The sequence below is a fragment of the Brassica rapa genome, chromosome A09 (assembly GCF_000309985.2).
Source record: "Brassica rapa cultivar Chiifu-401-42 chromosome A09, CAAS_Brap_v3.01, whole genome shotgun sequence".
Taxonomy (NCBI): Eukaryota; Viridiplantae; Streptophyta; class Magnoliopsida; order Brassicales; family Brassicaceae; genus Brassica; species Brassica rapa.
The window spans coordinates 41,107,836-41,129,595 of record NC_024803.2 but is presented as its reverse complement, the minus strand read 5'-3'; the positions used below and the strand labels follow the sequence as shown (position 1 = coordinate 41,129,595).

Here is a 21,760-nt window from a genome sequence, read left to right as displayed (position 1 = left end):
GGGCCTATAATGGCCCAAAACTTATTTTTAAACAAGCGTTTTTAGTCGCTGACTTCGAAGTTCAAACAATCTCTTATATATTAATTGAGAAACATTACAACCTTTAAGTGTAGCCACGTGTCATCACCAAAATGAAATTCAGAATCCATAGAAAATATGTTGGTCCAATTAAGTATATATTATACTTTTCATTAAACTAATCATACAATTAATTAAAGTGTACAATTACTATTTTATTTTCTTTCCTTAAATAAAACCTACGGAATTACCAAATATGACTAATATATATATGACAATTAATGATTCTAATAATAAAGATTTGATAGCAATTTATATCTCATCCATTGCTTTTGTTTAATTTTATATTATTAAAATAAATTAAACAATAAAATTAGCTATGAAATTAAAATATAGATTTTTTCATATATGTTATATTTTGAATTTTTAAAAATGACAAAATTACTAAAACTGTTAAAATTATTATGTAAAAATTAATGATCAATGGTTTAACATTCCCTATATATTAATAGAGAAACATTTAAAAAGTTTAGAACCTGTAGTTTGTACTAATTAAAAAAGTGTCATGATGAGTTGTCACGTAACTTGAATGCAAATAACTAAAATGACACAAAAATAAGAAAAATATTGAAGATATATAGTATTGACAAGTGAACGTAAACTTCTCATAACCATAATTAACTTTTAAATTGCTAAATCATGATATAAAATGGAGCTGACATAGTTTCATTATAACGAAATAGTAGGCATGAGATTCTTCGGCTTAAACGTTAGGTTTTTATGTGATAAATAATTTTTTGTCTTAAAATATTTTTAAAAATAGGACCAGTTCATTAGTAAACAAATTATGTAGTTAACAAAAAAAGTTTTAAAAAATTGTTTAAGGGCCAAATATTAATTCGATCAATAATATAAATTTATTTTCCATACGATATTTCTTAAATAATTTTCATATAAATTTACCTTGCGCAAGGCGCAGGTCTTATCCTAGTAAACTTGTAGTTTTGTTTGTTTGACCAAAGGAAAGAAGACATGTTTTGTCCGAAAATCTACATCAAGATTCCAGAAGTTGTTTATATTGAATTATTAATCCTATACATTGTATATTAGAGAGTAGAGACCATTGAAAACTTAGTAAGATATGCATTATTTGGACTATATGTAGTCTGATTATTTTTTTTGACATAAAGGTAAGGTAATAAAAATAAAAAAAATATAAATATCTTATAAAATTAAATGCAAAATACCGTAAATTCCAAGTCGGTGGTCGGAAAAGGAATTGTCAAAAACAGGGTGAAAGGGAAAGAGACGACGAGCATAGGAATCGGAAAGTTTGGTTTTTGAGCAGAACCATCGAATAGATTGAGAGAGAGCAGCAAGTATATTATTATTATCAAGACAGATGCGGAGATTCGTGATTGGCCAAGCCAAAAATCTCATTGATCAGACTCGTCGTCGTCCTCCTCAACCTCATCATCACAATAACCTCCGCCTCCTCTCTCTTCTCCGTCCTTCCGCTTCCGATTCTACCGCTGTTTATTCTCCGCGTCTCTTTTCTTCTTCTTCTTCATCCGACATGCCTGGCTCTGATTCATCAACCTCCTCTCTTCCCGTTACTCTCGACTCCATCAACCCCAAGGTGAAGTCTTTTGTTTTTCTGTTTTGTTATTATTATTTTTTTTTTTTGGAGATTAGTCTGTTGAGAATCTGTTGAGGGATTGAGATCATTGACACATGAACGATACATATTTATTACGTATTATATTTTAGGTTATGCTTTTGTTTATTAGACAAAGTTGTTTCTGCATCTTGCAGCTGACTCTAGTGAGATGTTTTTTTTAGGTTCTGAAATGTGAGTATGCTGTCCGTGGAGAAATTGTCAGCATTGCTCAGGTAAAAGCAATCATCTTTCTCCTTAAAATTGCATTCTTCCAAAGTTGTAACTGCTTTGCTCATTTTTGCTTTCTGCTCTTACACTTCCACAGAGATTGCAAGATGATTTGAAGACTAACAAGGACGCTTATCCCTTCGACGAGGTATGTTTTAATCTGTGTGTCGCCAGACTTGATTGATTCTAACTTACAAGTGTCACCTCTTTTGGCAGATTATCTACTGTAATATTGGAAATCCTCAGTCTCTTGGACAACAGCCTATAACCTTCTTCAGAGAGGTAAAATAAATGAGCTTTGATGGTACTTCTGGTTTGTTTCCTTATGAGTTAACTTGTGACATCCATTTGTCTCAGGTTCTTGCTTTGTGTTCCCACACAGCTTTGTTGGACGAGAGTGCTACACATGGTTTGTTCAGGTACCGTTTATATGTTCTGAACCTCGCTACAATTCAGCATCTGAGTTGTTTTTTTTTCTTCTTCTAGTGGTGTAAGATTTTGTTTAACCAATGGATGTTGCAATTTTTTATCAGTTCGGATTCTATTGATCGTGCTTGGAAGATTCTCGACCAAATCCCTGGGAAAGCTACCGGTGCTTACAGCCACAGCCAGGTTTTGTGGCGTTCTCAATCTTAAACAGTGGATGATGGATGATACACTCTCTTAATCTTCTGCTTTGTCTCTCAGGGTATCAAGGGACTCCGTGATGCGATAGCTGCTGGAATCGAAGCCCGTGACGGTTTCCCTGCTGATCCTAATGATATCTTCATGACAGATGGTGCTAGCCCTGGGGTAAACAATCATCAAACTTCCCTAAACTCATAGAAATTACAGATAAAAGGTTAGTAATGTTCCTCTCGTTCTTCTAGGTTCATATGATGATGCAACTCCTCATAAGTTCAGAGAAAGATGGAATCCTTTGTCCTATTCCTCAGTACCCCTTGTACTCCGCTTCTATTGCCCTTCACGGTGGAAGTCTGGTATGTTCATTTATGTGTGTCTCTTTGTTGCATGTCTATAGTGACTTCTGATTTATTGTCATCTTCTTGTGGTAGGTTCCGTACTACCTTGACGAAGCATCAGGATGGGGTCTTGAAATATCTGAGCTGAAGAAGCAGCTTGAGGATGCTAAGTCAAAGGGCATCACTGTAAGAGCCTTGGCGGTTATTAACCCTGGTAACCCTACAGGACAGGTAAAGACTAAACCACAAATCTCTTCTGGTCCAAATTTTATTATTTGTCTGAAGTTTATCCTTCTATTTTTCCTGGTTAAAGGTTCTGTCAGAAGAAAACCAGCGTGACATTGTTGACTTCTGTAAAAAAGAAGGCTTGGTGCTTCTAGCAGACGAGGTTTATCAGGAAAACGTTTACGTCCCTGACAAAAAATTCCACTCCTTCAAGAAAGTAGCCCGGTCTATGGGCTACGGTGAGAAGGATATCTCCTTAGTCTCGTTCCAATCCATCTCCAAAGGTTTGAAAAGTTCTTTCTTAAGTCCATTTACAAGCATTTGATCATTGCTATGTCTCAAGACTGGACTCCTTTTCTTTCTTACGATAGGGTACTATGGAGAGTGTGGGAAGAGAGGTGGTTACATGGAGGTTACTGGATTCACTTCTGATGTAAGAGAACAGATATACAAAGTGGCTTCTGTCAATCTTTGCTCCAACATCTCTGGTCAAATTCTCGCCAGCCTCGTCATGAGCCCTCCCAAGGTATTGTATTACTTTAACAGCTGGTTTGGTTTAAAAGCTCAATTGTCTTTAACAGCTTTTTATGTAATTTTGATCAGCCTGGTGATGACTCCTATGATTCATACATAGCAGAGAAAGAGGGGATTCTCTCGTCTTTAGCAACACGTGCAAAGGTTAGTCATTCACACAGAACTTACTATCAATCATCATGATTTTAGATTGCTCTGGTCTTAATGCGTTTTGAGTTTAACCACGCAGACCCTTGAAGAAGCTTTGAACAAGTTAGAAGGTGTAACATGCAACAGAGCAGAAGGAGCTATGTATCTATTCCCTTGCATTAACCTTCCACAAAAGGCGATTGCTGCTGCAGAAGCTGCAAAGACTGCACCGGACGCGTTCTACTGCAAACGTCTTTTAAACGCTACAGGAATAGTCGTTGTCCCTGGTTCTGGATTTAGACAGGTTTGATGAATCTGACGAAGCTTTTTTTTCTCCAAACAAAACCTCACTTAATAACGGGTGTTTCTAACTTGTGTGTGTTTTTGGTGGGGTTGATGTATAGGTACCCGGAACATGGCATTTCAGGTGCACTATACTTCCTCAAGAAGATAAGATTCCGGCCATCGTGAACCGTCTCACTGAGTTCCACAAGAGCTTCATGAATGAGTTCCGCGACTAAGGGGATTCTGTTTTCAAGATCTCTTTACTTGAGCAATAATAAAAAAAAAGGAGAACCATGCCGTTTCTTTTCATGGATGTGTTCCAAACATAATGTTCTTAAAAGAAAGAAAGAAATAAAAATATAATATTATAACATTGTTAAACTTTTGCATGCTTTTCCATAGTTAAAAGTTTCGTTTTCGTTTATTTATGTTCTTGTTTCAAAAAATTGTTTATTTTTGTTAGAACATACTCACGTGTGCATCAAACCCTCTTTTATTTGCATCACGTCGTCTTTTAAGCTTCACGTCATCTTGTGGATAGTCTCCACTATCTTCCTCGTTGGACTCTCTTGTACAACACATGGTGGCATCTTACTTTGCATAAGTTCCTCATGATCTCTTTTGTGAAACACATCGCGTGAGAAATTCAGTGCGGAATTTGCGAACTTTTTTATCCTATGGTATACCAATAGATGATAAGTTGTGGAGATCTGTTACTGACTCATTTCTCGAACTATTGGCTTAACATCTTTATTATGAATTCTACTCCAATATTGGTCATGATCTTGGAGGACTAGGATTCCATCTTTTAAAAGCTTGGATGTTATAGGATATAGATCCAGCCATGAAGTTCACTTGCAAGCTGTCGCAACTAAAAGAGAAGAATGTTGTCGCTTGAGCTAAGGATATTTACATCAAGCCCTTAGCTCTTTATATACTTTGGAGTCAGTTTATGATGCAAATCTTAACATAATTTAAACAAAAACATAAATATGGATTTAACTTTCAAAGTAACAAAAATACAAGAAAAAAAAGGATTAATCTGAATGAAATGAATTCATATAACTACTAAACTCAACAAATCTAAAAATCAAATACTTAAATGAATACTCCACGAGGCTACTAAATATCAATCATCCGTTTTGACCTAGACGGCATCGATTAACCCCATCAGTCACATCCCCCATGCTTTGCATATCCATCTGTGGTTTCCAACCCATCATGTTGATTGGCCATGCAGGAACAATACTCCCCATGTCATTAATCTTCTTACCTAACTTGTCTCTCAACACACTCATCGCCATAATGTACTCTTCCAACTCCTCCTCCGGCACACTCTCCACCGGCCTCTCCCACCACGGCCTCCCTCCCTCCTCCGCTGAGTCATCACCTGAATATACCTCCAAGTTCACCGGAATCTTGCGAAGATACTTGTCCATCAACGAGTCCACGTGCCCAAAACTGTAGATCCTACCGCATTTAGAGAACGTTACCACAGCGATTTTTGCACCGGTCAAAACGCTCAACTCAGCGGCTTTCTTGAACAGCCCACGGCGTCGTTTCGAAAACGTTACATGTCTCTTGCTATCTTCTTTGATCTCTTTGATCTCTATCTTCTGTCGACCTCGGCTTGTTTTAGGGTTTCGTGGTTTTGTCAACTCCTTTTTGGTTTGAGTAACCAACACGTTAGGGTTTTGAAATTGTTCATTAGGTTTCAAGAAAGTAGTCGGTAAAGTTTGTCTTACTTCTTCCATGACAAGACAAGATAGAGGGATGGAAAATATCGTTAGGGTTTGTCTTAAAAAGGTATTTATAGTTGTTCATGGGTTAATATTTAATAATAAAGAGAATTTATCCATTTATGGTAATTAATTTTGATATTAAATGCACTTTCAAATAATTAACAACTTTTGGAACGATTCCATATCAAACGTACCCTTTAGCTACCATATGTGTCATGTGTTGCAAATTTATAGAAATATATGTACTGTTTAAGATATTGTTTCCATTTTAGTCGTCGTTGGATAATTAATTGTGATGCATAGAATATTTATATCGTAAGATATGGCTGACCAAAATATAAGCGAATCGCGTTTTACGATCACATAACACGCATAATTATCGTATTGTATAAGTACATGATGCCATGACGCCATAACAAAAGAAAACATATGACACCTTATAGTTGCATTACATTAACATTTTAATCATTTTTTGGGACTAAACTTAACATTTAATTGTCCCAAGTATCACGGTAAAATGACAGCTTGATCATTTATTCACGAAATGATTGATTCTATCCTTCTAATGAATTGATTTCCTTTAATCATCCTAATGAATTAATTGATTTCAACAAACCTGGAAACAAATCCAAAGTGACGATCTAAACTTTCAATCTATATTAATGATCAATTGATCTATATTTGAATACAATTCTGATTTCTGGCAAAATATATGAGGTTTTTTTAACGCTGATTTATTATGATATTACAATTATGAAAAATATTATATAGACGATTCGACGACCGACAATACTATCTGTCTTATGAGGATCTATGCCTAACTGCATCACCTAAGCCATCCTACGAAAACCTACGTCTGACCGGATTTACTTGCACCATGTTGAAAATCCCTTGTAATTCTTTATTATGTAGTCTACATAATTGTTTAATAAATTGTTTTCTCCGGGAATTAAAACATGAACCTCTTATAAAGCGTAATCTGCAAAAAATTGTATATCCTGGTATTCGAATCCCATACCTAGACCTAGATGTAGAATCTTTTAAACTTTAACCAATAGTATTGTGCTTCTACAATATATGGGGTTTAGTAGATAGGTATTAATTTTGGCTTTCTTACTCAGCTAGATACAAATTTAGTTTCTTAAGATATTTTTACGATCAGTTTTACCATTCAAATTGTCTAGGAAGATGATGATTATCACCTACCTTGGATTTGCTTCCAGGTCTCAAGACGAATGATCAGGTCTAGCGCACTTATGGAATCTCTTCCAGAAATTGGGGTAGTTCAAATATATATATATATATCCGGCGGGTAGAAGGAGGGTATAGAAAATGCACGAGTTCATGGAAGAGTTCCTTAAGGAGTTCTATGAAGAATGTAATGGGAGCCTAACCAATTTCCAGACCATAATTACCAGGAGAGCTACCTACTAAAGTAAATTTTCTTAATTTGATCCATAACTAAATAAAAGTTTTTCCAAGACTCTAAGCCTATGATTCTCTTGTTTCTATTCAGGGCCGGGCTTGGCTGGTCCAGACCAAAACGATCAATATGTGGTTTTAAAACAGTGTAAACTCTATATACATATACCTCGTGAAGTCGTGATGAATTTATAAAAGGTGTAAAATTGTTTTGTCTTTGGTTATAGTATTCCTAATAATTGGGGGTTTTCAGTTTTGTCAATGTAATTGTTAAAGGAATCAAAGTTTACATGATGCGATGCCAGTCATTGTTTATATCTGAGGCCAAAGTCTTTAATAACAAAAAAGTAAAGCAAGTCGTTTAGACATTGCCTTTTTGTTTTCGTTAAAATTTAGTATTGCGATACTACCGCTTGACATGGTTCGGGAAGACGTGAGAAGACGTTTCTGTATTTTTTAGAAAGCATTGCGAAGCTACCATCATCGGTCAGACATCAGATAACATGACGTAATTTTGTAAAAAATGAACGGAGTTTTATACTGATTTTATCTTCGACTCTAGTAAGTAAGAGAATTTTACAAAATTAATGTTATAACACATAGATTTTGAAAAAAAAAAAAAAAATTGAAAATACTGTTTTAATACATATTTGAATCATGTAATAACATATGATGAATTTCAAAAATGTTTGAAACCTTTTTTGTCTCCGTTTATCTAGGGAATAGTAATTTTATAGTGGTTAATCCAATGATTTAGGGAGTATTTGCAATTTTGCTAAATTAATTTATAAAAAATTAGAACGATTTCCATGTACCATGAAAATGAGTTTATCATAAATTAATACAAATGTATAATGTGGTTATAAATTTTAAAACGAATTAAAAGATTATAGGCTTCATATATAGATCATTTACCGAAAAATCACTATTTTCGTACGGGTACACATAGATTTTGAGAAAAATTCAAAAAATTTGACAAATTTGTTTTAATGCATAGTTGAATCATGTAATAACATATGATGAATTTCAAAGAGGTTTGGAACCTTTGTTGTCTCCGTTTCTTTAGGGAATATCAATTTTATAGTGGATAGTCCAATGATTTAGAGAGTATTTGCAGTTTTGCTAAATTAATTGATAAAAAATTAGAACGATTTCCATGTACCATGAAAACGAGTTTATCATAAATTAATAAAAATGTATAATGTGGTTATAAATTTTAAAACGAATTAAAAGATTATAGGCTTTCATATATAGATCATTTACCGAAAACTCACTATTTTCGTAGGGGGGGGGTACACATAGATTTTGAAAAAAATTCAAAAAATTTGACAATACTGTTTTAATGCATAGTTGAATCATGTAATAACATATGATGAATTTCAAAGAGGTTTGGAACCTTTGTTGTCTCCGTTTCTCTAGGGAATAGCAATTTTATAGTGGTTAGTCCAATGATTTAGGAAGTATTTGCAGTTTTGCTAAATTAATTGATAAAAAATTAGAACAATTTCCATGTACCATGAAAAGGAGTTTATCATAAATTAATAAAAATGTATAATGTGGTTATAAATTTTAAAACGAACAAAAAGATTATAGGCTTCATATATAGAGCATTTACAGAAAACTCACTATTTTCGTAAGGGGGTACACATAGATTTTGAGAAAAATTCAAAAAATTTGACAATACTGTTTTATTACATATTTGAATCATGTAATAAAATATGACGAAGTTCAAAGAGGTTTGGAACCTTTGTTGTCTCCGTTTCTCTAGAGAATAACAATTTTATAGTGGTTAATCCAATGATTTAGGGAGTATTTGCAGTTTTGGTAAATTAATGGATAAAAAATTAGAATGATGTCCATGTAACATGAAAAGAAGTTTATCATACATTAATACAAAGGTATAATGTGGTTATAAATTTTAAAACAAATTTAAAGATTATAGGCTTCATATATAGAGCATTTACCGAAAACTCACTATTTTCGTAGGGTAACACATAGATTTTGAAAGAAAATAAAAAAAATCAAAAATACTGTTTTAATACATATTTGAATCATGTAATAACATATGATGAATTTCAAAGAGGTTTGGAACCTTTGTTGTCTCCGTTTCTCTAGGGAATAGCAATTTTATAGTGGTTAGTCCAATGATTTAGGGAGTATTTGCAGTTTTGCTAAATTAATTGATAAAAAATTAGAACGATTTCCATGTACCATGAAAAGGAGTTTATCATAAATTAATACAAATTTATAATGTGGTTATAAATTTTAAAACGAATTAAAAGATTATAGGCTTCATATATAGATCATTTACCAAAAACTCACTATTTTCGTAGGGGGGTACACATAGATTTTGAAAAAAATTCAAAACATTTGACAATACTGTTTTAATGCATAGTTGAATCATATAATAACATATGATGAATTTCAAAGAGGTTTGGAACCTTTGTTGTCTCCGTTTCCCTAGGGAATAGCAATTTTATAGTGGTTAGTCCAATGATTTAGGAAGTATTTGCAGTTTTGCTAAATTAATTGATAAAAAATTAGAACGATTTCCATGTACCATGAAAATGAGTTTATCATAAATAAATAAAAATGTATAATGTGGTTATAAATTTTAAAACGAACTAAAAGATTATAGGCTTCATATATAGAGCATTTACCGAAAACTCACTATTTTCGTAGGGGGGTACACATAGATTTTGAGAAAACTTCAAAAAAATTGAAAATACTGTTTTAATATATATTTTAATCATGTAATACAATATGATGAAGTTCAAAGAGGTTTGGAACCTTTGTTGTCTCCGTTTCTCTAGGGAATAGCAATTTTATAGTGGTTAGTTTAATGATTTAGGAAGTATTTGTAGTTTTGCTAAATTAATGGATAAAAAATTAGAACGATGTCCATGTAACATGAAAATAAGTTTATCAAATATTAATACAAAGGAATAATGTGGTTTTAAATTTTAAAACAAATTTAAAGATTATAGGCTTCATATATAGAGCATTTACCGAAAACTCACTATTTTCGTAGGGGGGTACACATAGATTTTGAGAAAAATTCAAAAAATTTGACAAATACTGTTTTAATGCATAGTTGAATCATATAATAACATATGATGAATTTCAAAGAGGTTTGGAACCTTTGTTGTCTCTGTTTCTTTAGGGAATAACAATTTTATAGTGGTTAGTCCAATGATTTAGGGAATATTTGCAGTTTTGCTAAATTAATTGATAAAAAATTAGAACGATTTCCTTGTACCATGAAAAGCAGTTTATCATAAATTAATAAAAATGTATAATGTGGTTATAAATTTTAAAACGAACTAAAAGATTATAAGCTTCATATATAGAGCATTTACCGAAAACTCACTATTTTCGTTGGGGGGTACACATAGATTTTGAGAAAAATTCAAAAAATTTGACAATACAATTTTATTACATATTTGAATCATGTAATAAAATATGATGAAGTTCAAAGACGTTTGGAACATTTGTTGTCTCCGTTTCTCTAGGGAATATCAATTTTATAGTGGTTAGTCCAATGATTTAGGGAGTATTTGCAGTTTTGCTAAATTAATGGATAAAAAATTAGAACGATGTCCATGTAACATGAAAAAAAGTTTATCATACATTAATACAGAGGTATAATGTGGTTTTAAATTTTAAAACAAATTTAAAGATTATAGGCTTCATATATAGAGCATTTACCGAAAACTCACTATTATCGTATGGGGGTACACATAGATTTTGAGAAAAATTCAAAAAATTTCACAATACTGTTTTATTACATTTTTGAATCATGTAATAAAATATGATGAAGTTCAAAGAGGTTTGGAACCTTTTGTTGTCTCCGTTTCTCTAGGGAATAGCAATTTTATAGTGGTTAGTCCATAGATTTAGGGAGTATTTGCAGTTTTGCTAAATTAATGGATAAAAAATTAGAACGATGTCCATGTAACATGAAAAAAAGTTTATCATACATTAATACAAAGGTATAATGTGGTTTTAAATTTTAAAACAAATTTAAAGATTATAGGCTTCATATATAGAGCATTTACCGAAAACTCACTATTTTCGTAGGGGTTAACACATAGATTTTGAAAAAAAAAAATAAAAAACATTGAAAATACTGTTTTAATACATATTTGAATCAAGTAATAACATATGATGAATTTCAAAGTGGTTTGGAACCTTTGTTGTTTCCGTTTCTCTAGGGAATATCAATTTTTATAGTGGTTAGTCCAATGATTTATAGAGTATTTACAGTTTTGCTAAATTAATTGATAAAAAATTAGAACGATTTTCATGTACCATGAAAAGGAGTTTATCATAAATTAATACAAATGTATAATGTGGTTATAAATTTTAAAACGAATTAAAAGATTATAGGCTTCATATATAGATCATTTACCGAAAACTCACTATTTTCGTGGAGGGGGGGGGGATACACATAGATTTTGAGAAAAATTAAAAATTTTGGCAATACTGTTTTAATGCATAATTGAATCATGTAATAACATATGATGAATTTCAAAGAGGTTTGTACCATTTGTTGTCTTCGTTTCTCTAGGGAATATCAATTTTATAGTGGTTAGTCCAATGATTTAGAGAGTATTTGCAGTTTTGCTAAATTAATTGATAAAAAATAGAACGATTTCCATGTACCATGAAAAGGAGTTTATCATAAATTAATATAAATGTATAATGTGGTTATAAATTTTAAAACGAACTAAAAGATTATAGGCTTCATATATAGAACATTTACCGAAAACTCACTATTTTCGTAGGGGGGTACACATAGATTCTGAGAAAAATTCAAAAAAAATTGAAAATACTGTTTTAATACATATTTGAATCATGTAATAAAATATGATGAAGTTCAAAGAGGTTTGGAATCTTTGTTGTCTCCGTTTCTCTAAGGAATAGCAATTTTATAGTGGTTAGGCTAATGATTTAGCGAGTATTTACAGTTTTGCTAAATTAATTGATAAAAAATTAGAACGATTTCCATGTACCATGAAAATGAGTTTATCATATATTAATAAAAACGTATAATGTGGTTATAAATTTTAAAATGAACTAAAAGATTATAGGCTTCATATATAGAGCATTTACCGAAAACTCACTATTTTCGTAGGGGGGTACACATAGATTTTGAGAAAAATTCAAAAAAATTGAACATATTGTTTTAATACATATTTAAATCATGTAATAAAATATGATGAAGTTCAAAGAAGTTTGGAACCTTTGTTGTCTCTGTTATTCATCATACGTTATTACATGATTCAACTATGCATTAAAACAATATTGTCAAATTTTTTGAATTTTTCTCAAAATCTATGTGTACCCCCCTACGAAAATAGTGAGTTTTCGGTAAATGATCTATATATGAAGCCTATAATTTTTTAATTCGTTTTAAAATTTATAACCACATTATACATTTGTATTAATTTATGATAAACTCCTTTTCATGGTACATGGAAATCGTTCTAATTTTTTATCCATTTATTTAACAAAACTGCAAATACTCCCTAAATCATTGGACTAACCACTATAAAATTGATATTCCCTAGAGAAACGGAGACAACAAAGGTTCGAAACCTCTTTGAAATTCATCATATGTTATTACATGATTCAACTATGCATTAAACAGTATTGTCAAATTTTTTGAATTTTTCTCAAAATCTATGTGTACCCCCCCCCCCTACGAAAATAGTGAGTTCTCGGTAAATGATCTTATATAAGAAGCCTATAATCTTTTAATTCGTTTTAAAATTTATAACCACATTATACATTTGTATTAATTTATGATAAACTCTTTTTCATGGTACATGAAAATCGTTCTAATTTTTTATCAATTAATTTAGCAAAACTGCAAATACTCCCTAAATCATTAGACTAACCACTATAAAATTGCTATTCCCTAGAGAAACGGAGACAACAAAGTTTCCAAACCTCTTTGAACTTCATCATATTTTATTACATGATTCATATATGTATTAAAACAGTATGTTCAATTTTTTTGATTTTTTTGCAAAATCTATGTGTTAACCCCTACGAAAATAGTGAGTTTTCGGTAAATGCTCTATATATGAAGCCTATAATCTTTAAAGAGAAAAAGACCAAAATAGCACTAAATCAAGTTTTTGTTCCCAAACTAGCACTCAAAGCCAAAAGTCACAAAAATAGCACTTAAGGGGTGGGGTTTAGGTTTAGAATTTAGGGGGTTTAGAGTTTAGGTTTTAGGGTTTAGAGTTGAGAAGTGAGGTTTTCGGGTTAAGATTTCAAATTTTGAAAAATAAAAAAAATTAATTTTTTCAAAAGATACAATGCTATTTTGGTCATTTTAGTTTTTGAGTGCTATTTTTGTGATATAAACTTAGAAATGTGCTATTTTGGAGATTTGCCCATCTTTAAATTTGTTTTAAAATTTAAAACCATATTATACCTTTGAATTAATGTATGATAAACTTTTTTTCATGGTACATGGACATCGTTCTAATTTTTTTCCATTAATTTAGCAAAACTGTAAATACTCCCTAAATCATTGGAATAACCACTATAAAATTGTTATTCTCTAGAGAAACAGAGACAACAAAAGTTCCAAACCTCTTTGAACTTCATCATATTTTATTACATGATTCAAATATGTATTAAAACAGTATTTTCAATTTTTTTGAATTTTTTTCAAAATCTATGTGTTAACACCATACGAAAATAGTGAGTTTTCGGTAAATGCTATATATATGAAGCTTATAATCTTTAAATTTGTTTTAAAATTTAAAATCACATTATACATTTGTATTAATGTATGATAAACTTCTTTTCATGTTACATGGACATCGCTCTAATTTTTAATCCATTAATTTAGGAAAACTGCAAATACTCCCTAAATCATTGGACTAACCACTATAAAATTGCTATTCCCTAGAGAAACGAAGAGAACAAAGGTTCCAAACCTCTTTGAAATTCATCATATGTTATTACATGATTCAACTATGCATTAAAACAGTATTATCAAATTTTTTGAATTTTTCTCAAAATCTATGTGTACCCCCACTACGAAAATAGTGAGTTTTCCGTAAATGCTCTATATATGAAGCCTATAATCTTTAAATTTGTTTTAAAATTTAAAAACACACTATTCCTTTGTATTAATTTATGATAAACTTCTTTTCATGGTACATGGACATCGTTCTAATTTTTATCCATTAATTTAGCAAAACTGCAAATACTCCCTAAATCATTGGACTAACCACTATAAAATTGCTATTTCCTAGAGAAATGAAGACAACAAAGGTTACAAACCTCTTTGAACTTCATCATATGTTATTCCATGATTCATATATGTATTAAAACAGTATTCTCAAATTTTTTGAATTGTTTTCAAAATCTGTGTGTACCCCCATACGAAAATATTGAGTTTTCGGTAAATACTCTACATATGAAGCCTATAATCTTTAAATTTGTTTTAAAATTTAAAACCACATTATACCTTTGTATTAATGTATGATAAACTTCTTTTCATGGTACATGGACATCGTTCAAATTTTTTATCCATTAATTTAGCAAAACTGCAAATACTCCCTAAATCATTGGACTAACCACTATAAAATTACTATTCCCTAGAGAAACGGAGACAACAAAGGTTCCAAACCTATTTGAACTTCATAATATGTTATTCCATGACTCAACTATGCATTAAAACAGTATTGTCAAAATTTTTGAATTTTTCTCAAAATCTATGTGTACCCCCATACGAAAATAGTGAGTTTTCGGTAAATGCTCTATATATGAAGCCTATAATCTTTAAATTTGTTTTAAAATTTAAAACCACATTATACCTTTGTATTAATTTATGATAGACTCCTTTTCATGGTACATGGACGTCGTTCTAATTTTTTATCAATTAATTTAACAAAACTGCAAATACTCCCTAAATCATTGGACTAACCACTATAAAATTGCTATTCCCTAGAGAAACGGAGACAACAAAGGTTACAAACCTCTTTGACATTCATCATATGTTATTCCATGATTCATATATGTATTAAAACAGTATTGTCAAATTTTTTGAATTTTTCTCAAAATCTATGTGTACCCCCATACGAAAATAGTGAGTTTTCGGTAAATGCTCTATATATGAAGCCTATAATCTTTAAATTTGTTTTAAAATTTAAAACCACATTATACCTTTGTATTAATGTATGATAAACTTCTTTTCATGGTACATGGACATCGTTCTAATTTTTTATCCATTAATTTAGCAAAACTGCAAATACTCCTTAAATCATTGGACTAACCACTATAAAATTGCTATTCCCTAGAGAAACGGAGACAACAAAGGTTCCAAATCTCTTTGAAATTCATCATATGTTATTACATGATTCAACTATGTATTAAAAAAGTTTTGTCAAATTTTTTGATTTCTCAAAATCTATGTGTACCCCCCCTACGAAAATAGTGAGTTTTCGGTAAATGATTTATATATGAAGCCTATAATCTTTTAATTCGTTTTAAAATTTATAACCACATTATACATTTGTATTAATTTATGATAAATTCGTTTTCATGGTACATGGAAATCGTTCTAATTTTTTATCAATTAATTTAGCAAAACTGCAAATACTCCCTAAATCATTAGACTAACCACTATAAAATTACTATTCCTTAGAGAAACGGAGACAACAAAGGTTCCAAACCTCTTTGACCTTCATCATATTTTATTACATGATTCAAATATGTAATAAAACAATATTGTCAAATTTTTTGAATTTTTCTAAAAATCTATGTATACCCCCCTACGAAAATAGTGAGTTTTCGGTAAATGCTCTATATATGGAACCTATAATCTTTTAGTTCGTTTTAAAATTTATAACCACATTATACATTTTTATTAATTTATGATAAACTTATTTTCATGGTACATGGAAATCGTTCTAATTTTTTATCAATTAATTTAGCAAAACTGCAAATACTCTCTAAATCATTGGACTAACCACTATAAAATTGCGATTCCCTAGAGAAACATAGACAACAAAGGTTCCAAACCTCTTTGAACTTCATTATATTTTATTACATGATTCAAATATGTATCAAAACAGTATTTTCAATTTTTTTTTAATTTTTTTCAAAATCTATGTGTTAACCCCTACGAAAATAGTGAGTTTTCGGTAAATGCTCTATATATGAAGCCTATAATCTTTAATTTTGTTTTGAAATTTAAAACCACATTATACCTTTGTATTAATATATGATAAACTTCATTTCATGGTACATGGACATCGTTCTTTTTTTTTATCCATTAATTTAACAAAATTGCAAATACTCCCTAAATCATTGGACTAACCACTATAAAATTGCTATTCCCTAGAGAAACGGATAAAACAAAGGTTCCAAACCTCTTTGAACTTCATCATATTTTATTACATGATTCAAATATGTATTAAAACAGTATTTTTAAAATTTTTGAATTTTTCTCAAAATCTATGTGTTAACCCTTACGAAAATAGTAATTTTCGGTAAATGCTTTATATATGAAGCCTATAATCTTTAAATTTGTTTTAAAATTTAAAACCACATTATACCTTTGTATTAATTTATGATAAACTCTTTTTCATGGTATATGGAAATCGTTCTAATTTTTTATCAATTAATTTAGCAAAACTACAAATACTTCCTAAATCATTAGACTAACCGCTATAAAATTGTTATTCCCTAGAGAAACGGAGACAACAAAGGTTCCAAACCTCTTTGAACTTCATCATATTTTATTACATGATTCAAATATGTATTAAAACAGTATTTTCAATTTTTTTTAATTTTTTTCAAAATCTATGTGTTAACCCCTACGAAAATAGTGAGTTTTCGGTAAATGTTCTATATATAAAGCCTATAATCTTTAAATTTGTTTTAAAATTTAAAACCACATTATACCTTTGTATTAATTTATGATAGACTCCTTTTCATGGTACATGGACATCGTTCTAATTTTTTATCAATTAATTTAGCAAAAATGCAAATACTTCCTAAATCATTGGACTAACCACTATAAAATTGCTATTCCCTAGAGAAATGGAGACAACAAAGGTTACAAACCTCTTTGAACTTCATCATATGTTATTCCATGATTCATATATGTATTAAAACAGTATTGTCAAATTTTTTGAATTTTTCTCAAAATCTATGTGTACCCCCATACGAAAATATTGAGTTTTCGGTAAATGCTCTATATATGAAGCCTATAATCTTTAAATTTGTTTTAAAATTTAAAACCACATTATAATTTTGTATTAATGTATGATAATTTTCTTTTCGTGGTACATGGACTTTGTTCTAATGTTTTATCCATTAATTTAGCAAAACTGCAAATACTCTCTAAATCATTGGAGTAACCACTATAAAATTGCTATTCCCTAGAGACACGGAGACAACAAAAGTTACAAACCTCTTTGATCGTCATCATATGTTATTCCATGATTCATATATGTATTAAAACAGTATTCTCAAATTTTTGATTTTTTCTCAAAATCTATGTGTACCCCATACGAAAATAGTGAGTTTTCGGTAAATGCTCTATATATGAAACCTATAATCTTTAAATTTGTTTTAAAATTTAAAACTACATTATACCTTTGTATTAATGTATGATAAACTTCTTTTTATGGTACATGGACATCGTTCTAATTTTTTATCCATTAATTTAGCAAAACTGCAAATACTCCCTAAATCATTGGACTAATCACTATAAAATTGCTATTCCCTAGAGAAACGGAGACAACAAAGGTTCCAAACCTCTTTTAACATCATCATATGTTATTCCATGATTCATATATGCATTAAAACAGTATTCTCAATTTTTTTGAATTTTCTCAAAATCTATGTACCCCCCTATGAAAATAGTGAGTTTTCGGTAAATGCTCTATATATGAAGCCTATAATTTTTAAATTGGTTTTAAAATTTGAAACCACATTATACCTTTGTATTAATGTATGATAAACTGCTTTTAATGGTACATGGATATCGTTTTAATTTTTTATCAATTAATTTAGCAAAACTGCAAATACTCCCTAAATCATTAGACTAACCACAATAAAATTGCTATTCCCTAGAGAAACGGAGACAACAAAGGTTCCAAACCTCTTTGAACTTCATCATATTTAATTACATGATTCAAATATGTATTAAAAAAGTATTTTCAATTTTTTTAATTTTTTTTCAAAATCTATGTGTTAACCCCTACGAAAATAGTGAGTTTTCGGTAAATGCTCTATATATGAAGCCTATAATCTTTAAATTTGTTTTAAAATTTAAAACCACATTATACCTTTGTATTAATGTATGATAAAACTTTTTCATGGTACATGGACATCGTTCTAATTTTTTATCCATTATTTAGCAAAACTGCAAATACTCCCTAAATCATTGGACTAACCACTATAAAATTGCTATTCCCTAGAGAAACGGAGACAACAAAGGTTCCAAACCTCTTTGAACTTCATCATATTGTTATTACATGATTCATATATGTATTAAAACAGTATTCTCAAATTTTTTGAATTTTTCTCAAAATCTATGTGTACCCCATACGAAAAGAGTGAGTTTTCGGTAAATGCTATATATATGAAGCCTATAATCTTTAATTTTGTTTTAAAATTTAAAACCACATTATACCTTTGTATTAATGTCTGATAAACTTCTTTTCATGGTATATGGACATCGTTCAATTTTATTATCCATTAATTTAGCAGAACTGCAAATACTCCCTAAATCATTGAACTAACCACTATAAAATTGCTATTCCCTAGAGAAACGGAGACAACAAAGGTTCCAAACCTCTTTGAACTTTATCATATATTATTACATGACTCAACTATGCATTAAAACAGTATTGTCAAAAATTTTGAATTTTTCTCAAAATCTATGTGTACCCCCATACGAAAATAGTGAGTTTTCGGTAAATGCTCTATATATGAAGCCTATAATCTTTAAATTTGTTTTAAAATTTAAAACCACATTATACCTTTTTATTAATTTATGATAGACTCCTTTTCATGGTACATGGACATCGTTCTAATTTTTTATCCGTTAATTTAGCAAAACTGCAAATACTCCCTAAATCATTGGACTAACCACTATAAAATTGCTATTCCCTAGAGAAACAGAGGCAACAAAGGTTCCAAGTCTCTTTGAAATTCATCATATGTTATTACATGATTCAACTATGCATTAAAACAGTATTGTCAAATTTTTTGATTTCTCAAAATCTATGTGTACCCCCCTACGAAAATAGTGAGTTTTCGGTAAATGATCTATATATGAAGCCTATAATCTTTTAATTTGTTTTAAAATTTATAACCACATTATACATTTGTATTAATTTATGATAAACTCGTTTTCATGATACATGGAAATCGTTCTAATTTTTTATCAATTAATTTAGCAAAACTGCAAATACTCCCTAAATCATTAGACTAACCACTATAAAATTACTATTCCTTAGAGAAACTGAGACAACAAAGGTTCCAAACCTCTTTGAACTTCATCATATTTTATTACATGATTCAAATATGTAATAAAACAGTATTGTCAAATTTTTTGAATTTTTCTCAAAATCTATGTATACCCACCCCCCTACGAAAATAGTGAGTTTTCGGTAAATGCTCTATATATGAAGCCTATAATCTTTTAGTTCGTTTTAAAATTTATAACCACATTATACATTTTTATTAATTTATGATAAACTTATTTTCATGGTACATGGAAATCGTTCTAATTTTTTATCAATTAATTTAGCAAAACTGCAAATACTCTCTAAATCATTGGACTAACCACTATAAAATTGCGATTCCCTAGAGAAACATAGACAACAAAGGTTCCAAACCTCTTTGAACTTCATTATATTTTATTACATGATTCAAAATGTATCAAAAACATATTTCAATTTTTTTTTAGTTTTTTTCAAAATCTATGTGTCCCTACGAAAATAGTGAGTTTTCGGTAAATGCTCTATATATGAAGCCTATAATCTTTAAATTTGTTTTAAAATTTAAAACCACATTATACCTTTGTATTAATATATGATAAAATTCATTTCATGGTACATGGACATCGTTCTAATTTTTTATCCATTAATTTAACAAAATTGCAAATACTCCCTAAATCATTGGACTAACCACTATAAAATTGCTATTCCCTAGAGAAACGGATAAAACAAAGGTTCCAAACCTCTTTGAACTTCATCATATTTTATTACATGATTCAAATATGTATTAAAACAGTATTTTCAATATTTTTGAATTTTTCTCAAAATCTATGTGTTAACCCTACGAAAATATTAAGTTTTCAGTAAATGCTTTATATATGAAGCCTATAATCTTTAAATTTGTTATAAATTTAAAACCACATTATACCTTTGTATTAATTTATGATAAACTCCTTTCATGGTACATGGAATCGTTCTAATTTTTATCAATTAATTTAGCAAAACTGCAAATACTTCCTAAATCATTGGACTAACCACTATAAAATTGCTATTCCCTAGAAAAACCGAACAACAAAGGTTCCAAACCTCTTTGAACTTCATCATATTTATTACATGATTCAAATATGTATTAAAACAGTATTTCAAATTTTTTGAATTTTTTCAAAATCTATGTGTTAACCCCTACGAAAATAGTGAGTTTTCGGTAAATGCTCTATATATGAAGCCTATAATCTTTTAAATTTCTTTTAAAATTTAAAACCACATTATACCTTTGTATTAATTTATGATAAACTCCTTTTCATGGTACATGGACATCGTTCTAATTTTTTATCAATTAATTTAGCAAAACTGCAAATACTCCCTAAATCATTGGACTAAACCACTATAAAATTGCTATTCCTAGAGAAACGGAGACAACAAAGGTTCCAAACCTCTTTGAACTTCATCATATGTTTTACATGATTCATATATGTATTAAAACAGTATTCTCAAATTTTTTGAATTTTTTCAAAATCTATGTGTTACCCCTACGAAAAATTGAGTTTTCGGTAAATGCTCTTAAATATATGAAGCCTATAATCTTTAAATTTGTTTTAAAATTTTAAAACCACATTATACCTTTGTATTAATGTATGATAAACTTCTTTTCATGGTACATGGAAATCGTTCAAATTTTTATCCATTAATTTAGCAAAACTGCAAATACTCCCTAAATCATTGGACTAACCACTATAAAATTACTATTCCCTAGAGAAACGGAGACAACAAAGGTTCCAAACCTTTTTGAACTTCATCATATGTTATTACATGATTCAACTATGTATTAAAACAGTATTGTCAAATTTTTTGAATTTTTCTCAAAATCTATGTGTACCCCCTACGAAAATAGTGAGTTTTCGGTAAATGCTCTATATATGAACCTATAATCTTTAATTGTTTTAAAATTTAAAACCACATTATACTTTGTATTAATTTATGATAGACTCCTTTTCATGGTACATGGACATCGTTCTAATTTTTTATCATTAATTTAGCAAAACTGCAAATACTCCTAAATCATTGGACTAA

The 21,760-nt window shown here is 29.9% G+C and overlaps 2 protein-coding genes across 2 annotated transcripts; one reads left to right on the top strand and one right to left on the bottom strand.

The window, feature by feature from the left end:
- The first annotated feature begins 1,240 nt into the window (after positions 1-1,240).
- LOC103842798 (alanine aminotransferase 1, mitochondrial) lies at positions 1,241-4,469 on the top strand. Its single transcript, XM_009119462.2, has 14 exons — positions 1,241-1,657; positions 1,861-1,911; positions 2,004-2,054; positions 2,123-2,188; positions 2,264-2,325; positions 2,440-2,518; positions 2,594-2,698; positions 2,776-2,886; positions 2,962-3,099; positions 3,182-3,377; positions 3,465-3,619; positions 3,697-3,771; positions 3,857-4,060; positions 4,161-4,469. The coding sequence occupies exons 1-14, from the start codon at positions 1,421-1,423 to the stop codon at positions 4,275-4,277; spliced, it is 1,647 nt and encodes a 548-aa protein (XP_009117710.2). The 5' UTR covers positions 1,241-1,420; the 3' UTR covers positions 4,278-4,469.
- On the bottom strand, positions 4,288-7,949 carry LOC103842796 (agamous-like MADS-box protein AGL61). The gene has a single exon (XM_033280257.1). The coding sequence runs from the start codon at positions 5,793-5,795 to the stop codon at positions 5,175-5,177; it is 621 nt and encodes a 206-aa protein (XP_033136148.1). The 5' UTR covers positions 5,796-7,949; the 3' UTR covers positions 4,288-5,174.
- Between the last annotated feature and the right edge of the window lie 13,811 nt (positions 7,950-21,760).

Coding starts and splice junctions, on each gene's coding strand:
- LOC103842796 (XM_033280257.1), bottom strand. CDS start 5,795: ATGGAAGAAGTAAGACAAACTTTACCGACTACTTTCTTGAAACCTAAT.
- LOC103842798 (XM_009119462.2), top strand. CDS start 1,421: ATGCGGAGATTCGTGATTGGCCAAGCCAAAAATCTCATTGATCAGACT. Junction 1,658..1,860: donor TCGACTCCATCAACCCCAAG/GTGAAGTCTTTT, acceptor TGTTTTTTTTAG/GTTCTGAAATGTGAGTATGC. Junction 3,378..3,464: donor GTTCCAATCCATCTCCAAAG/GTTTGAAAAGTT, acceptor TTCTTACGATAG/GGTACTATGGAGAGTGTGGG.